General features: G+C 33.2%; 1 protein-coding gene across 2 annotated transcripts; it reads left to right on the plus strand.

Annotated features, from left to right (window-relative positions):
* The first annotated feature begins 281 nt into the window (after positions 1 to 281).
* Positions 282 to 4,445, plus strand: LOC124910772 (putative disease resistance protein RGA3). Of its 2 annotated transcripts, none has more exons than XM_047451448.1 (3): positions 282 to 3,774; positions 3,940 to 4,102; positions 4,322 to 4,445. In XM_047451448.1, the coding sequence occupies exon 1, from the start codon at positions 310 to 312 to the stop codon at positions 3,763 to 3,765; it is 3,456 nt and encodes a 1,151-aa protein (XP_047307404.1). In that variant the 5' UTR covers positions 282 to 309; the 3' UTR covers positions 3,766 to 3,774; positions 3,940 to 4,102; positions 4,322 to 4,445. The 2 variants fall into 2 exon arrangements, with proteins under 2 accessions (XP_047307404.1, XP_047307405.1); XM_047451449.1 differs by having other exon boundaries at positions 4,290 to 4,386.
* Positions 4,446 to 9,276: the final 4,831 nt, after the last annotated feature.

The following is a 9,276-nucleotide window of genomic DNA, read 5'->3' on the forward strand; positions in this document are numbered from 1 at the left end:
ACTATACCTTCTTAGAAAGTGAATTTGCTTTCCTTTTGCTTAAATGACTTCAATTTTATTTTATGAATGGACCATTTAAGTAAATTGATCATATGTCCCGGATTTCAAATTTTTATACATTACAATCTAATTTCTTTTGGTCAACAAGCCACTTGTATATAGATCTATTTATTTTATTTTTGTCTCTACTACTTGGCCCACAATTAAAAAAATACATAGTCAACACATGCTTACAAGTCAGAAAGTGCGGCCATTTTGTATGGATTGATTTGAACTTATTCTCAGATTTCATTTGAGAGAGAAATCACCATGGTTGATGCAGCTCTAATAAGAGGTTTGCTTTCAAACTTGGTACCTCTGATTAAGGATGAATTCTCATTGTTTTGGAGTTTTAAGAAGGAGGTTCAAAAGCTATCGAGCACGCTTTCTTCAATTTGTGTCGTACTTGAGGATGCAGAGAGAAAGAATGTGCAGGACAAGGACAAACAAACGGAAGATTGGCTGCGGAAACTCAAAGATGTGGCGTATGAGGTTCGAGTCATCATGGAAGACTGCACCTTTGAAGATCTTCGTCTTCAAGTCAACATGCGTAACTCTTCAACCCGGATCAAGGTAACCAACTCAATAATCCATCCTTTTAGCAGTACTTGGACACGTCTAAAAGTTGGTCACAAAATTAAGGATGTTCAAGAGAAGCTAGACCAAATTTCTTCAGAGCGCCAAAAGTTACATTTGCGTGAATCTATTCGTGACTCAAAAGTAGACAAGTTCACTAGTAGTTGGCGTGAAACCATGTCTCTTTCTAGTTGTAATCAAGTATATGGGAGAGATAAGGAGAAGAAACAGATTATTGATATTCTAGTCAATAATACATCTATGGCTTGTGTTGATAAAAAACTATCTGTTTTTCCCATTGTTGGAATTGGGGGTCTTGGTAAAACAACACTTGCTCAAATGGTCTTCAACGATGAGGAGATTTCTAAGCATTTTGAAACCAAAATATGGGTTTGTGTTTCTGAAGAATTTGATATTAAATTGGTGATCAAATCCATCATAGGAGCAACAAATGAAACTTCCTTAGAGATATTGCAGAAAATGATTCAAGATAGATTGAAAGGGAAAAGATATTTGATTGTATTGGATGATGTTTGGAATGAAAATGTTGATGCATGGGATCAGTTGAGATCTATATTAGATTGTGGGTCAAATGGTGCGTTCGTTCTTATCACGACACGTAAAAGAAATGTGGCAAGAATCATGGAAACGATTCAACATTTTCAGTTATCATTACTCTCTAACGATGATTGTTGGCTACTCTTTGAAGAGCGTGCATTTATGTGTGGAACACCAAAAACTCCAAACTTTGTTGATATTGGAAAAGAAATAGCAATAAAATGTAAAGGTGTTCCCTTAGTTGCCAAAACATTGGGAAGTCAATTGGGTTTCAAGAGTGACGTGAATGAATGGTGTGAAATAAGAGATAGTGAGATATGGGAGATGTCTCAAAATAAAGATTTCGATCTCTTATCTATTCTAAGGTTGAGTTACTATGACCTCCCTTATCATTTGAGAAGATGTTTTGTGTTTTGTGCTATATTTCCCAAAGATACTATAATTGAAAAGGAGAGAATAATTCAATTGTGGATAGCCCATGATTTAATTCATACGGTTAAAAATCAAGCAGTTGAAGATATTGGGAATACAATTTGGAAGGAGTTGTGTTGGAGATCCTTTTTTCAAGACGAGAAATTAGATTGGTCTGGACTTCATGAAATATGTAAGATGCACGATCTTATGCACGATCTTGCCCAATCTGTTATAAAAGATGAATGTTATACGTTGGATGCTAATAGCTCTCGTCATGTATCAGTAAAGGTTGAGGAATTTGTCAAAACATCAGTTCCTTCTCTTAAGAAATTTGGAGGGTTGCAATCAATAATGCTTTATGAAAATGTCTCAAAGGAAATATTGAGTGTCTTGAAGGAACTTCCGGCTTTACGTGTCCTTGAAGGCAATGTACAATATCAAGATTTGCGTTACGTGGGAAGTCTAAAATATCTTAGATACTTGTGCATTATCAATAGTGAGATAATAACATTGCCTAATAGTATTTGTGATCTCTTGAACTTACAGACTTTAAACCTCAATCATTGTCCTAAGCTTAAAAGTTTGCCGAGAAATACAAGGGACCTTATTAACTTGAGACATCTTCATTTGGCGAGTTGTTATGCATTAAAGTATATGCCTAAAGGGATGGGGCAATTGAAGCATCTCAAGACGTTAAGCTTGTTTGTGATAGGCAAAAAAGAGAGAGGCTGTCAACTAGATGAATTAAAAGAATTGGATATCCGTGGATCATTGAAAATGATGAACCTTGGAAGAGTTAGTGATGCATCTATTGCAAGAGGTGTAAGTATGGCTAAAATGTCGAGTATCAAAAAGCTGGAGTTGTTTTGGAGATCTAACGATGAAGTTGATGATAATGAGAGCAAGAGTACTAGAGATGAGAAAATTGGTGAAGCTCTAGAGGTTTCATCTGCAAGGCTGAAGATATTGGGAATGAGTGGTTACAAAGGTGTGAATCTCCCTAAATGGGTGGGAAAATCACATCCTTCTCTAACACGCCTTGAGCTTTGGGACTTGGACATTGTGAGTATTATTGCTAGTAGTAGCAATGACAATGAAATGATAGCACTATTCCCTTTGTTAGAGCAACTTTCAATTAGTAAGATGATGAATTTGAGTGAATTGGTGTCATCTAGCTGTTGGAGTACTGGAGCATTTCCTAATCTATGCACGCTGTATATATCTGATTGTCCAAATCTAGGGAGATTGCCGACTCATCTCAAAGCACTCAAACATGTAACCCTTGAAGGTGAATGTTCGGATGAATTGTTATATAGCATCGGGAATCTTACTCACACTCATCTCAGACTAATTGGATTAAATAATGATTTGGAGCACATATTCACAGTCAACAACATGAATGGAAATGAAGTAGTGTTATTCTCTTCATTAGAGGAACTTTTCATCAGTAAGATGATGAATTTGAGGAATTTGGTGTCTCCTACTATTCTTAGTCTCGGAGCATTCCCTAATTTATGCAAGATTGAGATACGTTGCTGCCCAAAGCTAGGGGCCTTGCCACCGCATCTCAAAGCACTCAAAGATGTAAGTGTTTGGGGTGAATGTTCGGATGAGTTGTTATATAGCATCTCAAACCTTAGTGCTCTCACTCAGCTCCATTTACAGGATATGGAAGAAAGAAGTGTTTTATTCTCAGCTGGTAATGAGATACCAACCTTTGCGGACAATAATAATGAAGCAATATTAGTAGGAGTATGCTCAACTTTCCAATCTCTTCAATCCCTGTCTATTTGGCACTGCTACAAGTTAAGGAGTTTGTTTGATGAGGGAATGATAATGCAAGAGACATTAAAGTTTAGTGCCTGCCAGAACCAACAAAAACATCATCATCTTCTCCAAGGACAAACAAAAAGAACAAGAGGTCTCATTAACTCTCTCACGGAATTGGATATTCGTTATTGCCCGGAGTTGATGATATCACTTGAGGAATTTGAAAATCTCAATATTAATAATTCACTACAGAGATTGTGTTTAAGACGTTGTACTAAGTTGGTGTCTTCAGAAGAAGCGGACGATTTTATCACACTCCTACGTTCCCTTCGAACAAGACTTGGTCGTGAGAAGTTCAGAATAGATACTCTATTGGAAGAGGAAGAGCAGAGCATAGTGGCCATATAAGAAAATTTGGTATGTAGCTAAACAATTACATTCTTCCATTGCAGAGCTCTGTTTCTATGAGTTCAGAGTAAATATTCTTCCATTGCAGAGCATGTGAACTCTTTTGATGGATTTTCTTACATTTAACTATAGTTTTCCTAGTTTTTTTGATAATGGAAAGAAAATGTGTATTAGGTGTTGTCCTAAGTTGGTGACTTCAGAAGAAGCGGAAGATTTTAAGGCATTCCTACGTTCCCTTCGAACCAGACTTGGTCGTGAGAAGTTCAGAGTAGATATTCTATTGGAAAAGGAAGAGGAAGAGAAAGAGCAGAGCATAGTTGCCATATAAGAAAATTTGGTATGTAGCTAAACAATTACATTCTTCCATTGCAGAGCTCTGTTTCAATGATTTTATTTTTATCATCAACATAATTCTAACTTTCTATCGCTTTAGGTGTTTCTTTCACCATCTTCTTTCCACTTTCGATTCCATTATATAATGTCATATTCACAATATAACATATGTTATAATGTCATATTCACAGTATAACATATGTTATATAATGTTTTGCATCAGGAAAATTCAGGAATCTTCTGCTGGTAGAAAGTGGAGAACTTATTGTTGATGCATCAAACTATGAATAATCGAGACAGATAAGCCAAATATTGTATAAAAGGATTTGATCTAATTTTCTTTGCACTTTTAATTTTATTTACATATTTGATTTGATGCATATATAATTAAATCTTTGTTGATCAGAAAATGTGTACAGTTTGGTGAGCTGTTATTGAGACTCTTGATTTATGTTTGATAGCCATGAATCTCTTACAACATCTAAAATTTATAGTTTTTAGATCTGTAAAAAAAACTGTTTATACTATTAGATCTTAAATGATTTGGGAGAACCTCAATGAATCTACATTCAAATGACATTTTAATGAATGAATATCTCAGTGCTTCAGATAATCCTCTTGTAACTCAAGATGATAGCTTTCTTAATAATTCTTAATGTCTAGACAATGACTCTCTCTTAGAGCTGTTTGATATAGGTTTTCTTTTTTGAAAATCTTCCTTTGATGAAAACAGGTAAATTATTTGGGTAAATGGATAGAGGATCTATTGCAGTATTTTAGTTAATGATTTGAAAAATAATAATTGATCTAGAACTTGAAACATATATAGGTTTGTCTTTCTGAAAATTCTTTTATCATATATAGTCTTCAAATATTACACTTTTCACTTTTCAATATCATATATACATTCAAATCTAACCTAATTGTTCAGCTTATTTGTGCAGGAAAACAATTATAGTCAAGAACAATGTCAAATTTCTGAAAAATCCAAATCTGTCAGTCTTAATAATAATAGAAATTGCAATGAAAAGAAAAAAGTATGTAGAAGACATAAGATAGATTTTAATGTGAAATCGAAGATGAGTTATAGATTTTGAAATGGTCTTAAAACTCTAAAGTGAGCTGCCATTGCTAGCCAATTCATTATAATTCAAAATTACACATATTTTTAGTACGCAATAGTGCAATAGTAAACTATGTATCCAAAGGCAACCATTTCCTAAATTGCTTTCATGGCAACAATCCACCTCCCTCCAATAACAACACAAATTCTGAATTCAGACTAAAACTCTCAAATCTTGGTTTGTGTTTAACCCACAATGTCTTTAAGTATTGATCATATAGAAATATTAAGAAACTATCCATAAATTTAGAAAATGAGACTAAGTTAAAGTTTCTAAAATTTTAAATATGATATCATCTGAATATGACAAAAAAATGTGTTTCAAATTATACATCATGTTAGGTTCACAATCAAATTTAGATACACCTTGAATATAAAAAACTTAACAAAGAAATAGGGAACATTAATGTTGCATGTCTAGTGATCAAGACATTGAACTCTAAATTCCCTGAGTTTAAGTCTTGGTGGGACCTTTTTTTTATAATCTTTTTGGAAAATGTCTCTTTACATCCGTGAATTGGGAGCGATTTTTCAAATCCATGGGGTTTCTTAATTTTCATGTGGAATAGAAAGAGATCAAGTAATTGGCGCTTATTAAAGCAAAGGGTACTCGGGTTTCTTCAAGTGTTTCTTCGCTACAATTGTGTATCACATTTGAATGGAGCGAAATTCACGAGCTTTAACAAGAGTTCGAAGCAAAGGGTACTCGATTTTCTTCGAGTGTTTCTTCGCTAAAGTCGCGATAAACTCTTTTTCGTTTGTTTGATATCCGATTGATTTTAATTTGGTATTTTTTTTTCTTCAAGTGGTTGTATGTTTCCATTTTTATTAGGGTAAAGGTTATTTGACTTAATTTCAAAACTCTATGTTTTGTTTTATTGTGAGTTTTTTTTAATAAATAACTTACTCGTTTTCTAAAAAAAGAAAGATTGAAATATTTTAAAACTACCTAATAAGACTAATCATAGAGACATTTTGAGTAAATATTTTATATTATTATTTTATTATTGTATTAGATAAAATTAGTATTTATTCAATTTAAAGCAATTTTTGAAGTGAAATAATTATTATTATTATAATTCATTCAACATTTTTCGATATGAATTATTCCATTTGAGATTTTACTCGGTTTAACGCGAATTAGATAGAGCTTTTATTTTTATCCCCTAACTTGATTTTGTCTAGAACACTAATAAACGCAATTAATATACACTAATCTTTTCCTCTTTGACTTCTTACTATCATTTATCGGTTAACCAATAATATCATTTCTTACCTAATAAATCTCTCATATTACTAATCTTGTGACCTCACTTCTGCACTTAGCCATCTCAACAGTACCAATATTTTTTACCATCATTTTTGACAAACCAACCATCTCATCATATCACAAACCTCTTAACTCTCACTTTTTTGTTAAAACAACAAATTCATTCATATATTTAACCATCAATATTTTTTGTTCTCCAATGAATATCTCAGTACTAATCTTTTGACCTCACTTTGAGTATTTTGTACCTCAACAATCTCATATCATTATTGCGACCTCTTTACCCTCATTTCAGCAAATCAACCACCAATCCAATTGACATCTCATTTTGTGACCTCACTTTTACACTTCAGTCAACCAACCATCTAAGTCACATATTTAACCACTAATATTTTTTTCTCAATGGACAACTCTTATTAATGTCTTTTATCCCTTACCAAACCAACCACCAAAATCTCAATTGATTTCTCCATCTCATGACCTCACACTTTCAAATGTCTCTTATCCCTCGGCAAATCAACCACCAATCCCAATCGATCTCTAATATTGTGATCTCACACTTCGGTCAATCAACATCTCATTCACATATATTTTTAACCATCAATCACAATCGACCTTTAATCTCGTGATCTTACAATCTTTTGTTATTGGATTCTTATCTTTTAGAACACTAACCACCAATCTCAATCTTACCGGTTTTTTATCCTTTGTCAAACTAGTTACTAATCTCATCGACCTCTCATCTAGTGACCTCATACTTTCACATGCTTCTAATCCCTCGACAAACCAACTACTAATCACAATTGACCTATAATCTCGTGACCCTACGATCTTTTGTTACCGACCTCTTATCCTTTGGCAAACCAATCACTAACTCCAATTGACATATCATCTCGTGACCTCATTTTTTCACACGCCTTTTATCTCTCTTCAAACCAACCACCAATTACAATGAACATCTTCATCTCGTGACATCACATTTTTACACGCCTCGTATCTCTTGGCAAACCAACCACTAATCTCAATCACACTTTCACACGCCTCTCTTATCTTTCGGCAAACCAACTACCAACCTAAATCAACCTTTTATCCCTCGATAAACGAACCTCCAATTCAAATGTTATTGGCCTTATTCATTGGTAAACCAATTACCAATCTCAATCGACCTCTTATCTCGTAACCTCACACTTTCACACTACATGTCTTTGATCCCTCAACAAACCAACCAAAAATCATAATCGACCTCTAATCTTATGACTTTACGATCTTTTGTTACCGAAATTTTTATCCATTTGTAAACCAACAACCAATCTTAATGTTAACGACATCTTATTTCTTGGAAAACCAACTACGAATCCAAATCACATTTCCACACGTCTCTTATTTATCAATAACTCAACCGTCAATCTCAATTACACTTTCACACACCTCTTATCCCTCGGCAAATAAACCACCAATCTCAATCTACCTCTAATTTTATCACCTCATGATTCTTTATTATTGGTCTTTTATCCCTTAATAAACCACATCTCAATCACACTTTCACAAGTATCTTATCTCTTGACAAACAAACTCTCAATCTCAATCACACTTTCACATGCCTCTTATCCATCGGTAAATCAGCTACCAATTCCAATCATATTTTCATACGCCTCTTATCCCTCGGAAAACCAACCACCAATCTCAATCAAATTTTCAAACGCCTCTTATTCATCAGAAAACCAACCACCAATCTCAGTCACAGTTTCACACGCCTCTTATTCTTCAGTAAACCAATCACCAATCTCAATCATAGTTTCACACGCCTTTTATCTTTCAGCAAACCAACTACCAATCTAAATCGACCTCTAATCTTGTGACCTCACTATCATTTGTTATTGGTATCTTAGCTCTCGACAAACGACATCTCAATCACACTTTCACGCGTCTCTTATCCCTAGGAAAACAAACCACCAATTTCAATCGACATTTAATCTCGTGACCTCACACTTTGGTCAATCAAATATTTGTTTCAAATTTTATAACGACCCTCATTTGTTACCGACATATTATCCATCGACAAACCACATCTCAATCACACTTGGTTAAAAGGTTGTACTTGTTTTGTTATGTTAAAAGTTCGTAACATACGTATAACATTTTTAATTTTATTTTTATCTATTTTAAGTTTATAACGGGTTAACCCACGATCCGACCAAAGTATCAATTTATTCTCACATTTATATTCAAACTAACCATCGCTCTCGACCCAACAAACCAAGGAAATTCAAATTAAGCATTATTTATATATATATTAGTTAGATAAAAAATTAAACTTATTATTATGAACGTCGGACGACATTCAAATTTGGTGTTTTTAAAATATAAAGTCTTACTTATTTAATTAAAGGGTTATACTTGTTTTATTATGTTGTAAATCTCGAAACATATCTAACATTTTTAATTTTATTTTTAACCATTTCAAGTTTATGGGTGGTTCAACCCACGATTCGACCCAAATATCAATTTACTCTTAAATCTATATATCAAAATTAACCACAACTTTCAACCCAAAACCAAACAAATTCAAATTAAGCATTATTAAATATTATTATTATTATATATATATATATATATATATATATATATTATTTTTTTTGAAAGAAAAAAATAATATACAATTCAAATATGATTTGTTATGGTGTTAGCTTTTTAAATAAAATATAATAATATGACAAAGAAATCTTATGATCTAGGTTGATTTGTGAAATAAACTGGATGGGTGCTTGCTCAGTCAACCATTCAT

This window comes from Impatiens glandulifera, chromosome 7 (assembly GCF_907164915.1).
Source record: "Impatiens glandulifera chromosome 7, dImpGla2.1, whole genome shotgun sequence".
Lineage (NCBI taxonomy): Eukaryota > Viridiplantae > Streptophyta > Magnoliopsida > Ericales > Balsaminaceae > Impatiens > Impatiens glandulifera.

Excerpts from the sequence above, each read along its gene's own strand:
- LOC124910772 (XM_047451448.1), top strand. The coding sequence starts at position 310 with ATGGTTGATGCAGCTCTAATAAGAGGTTTGCTTTCAAACTTGGTACCT.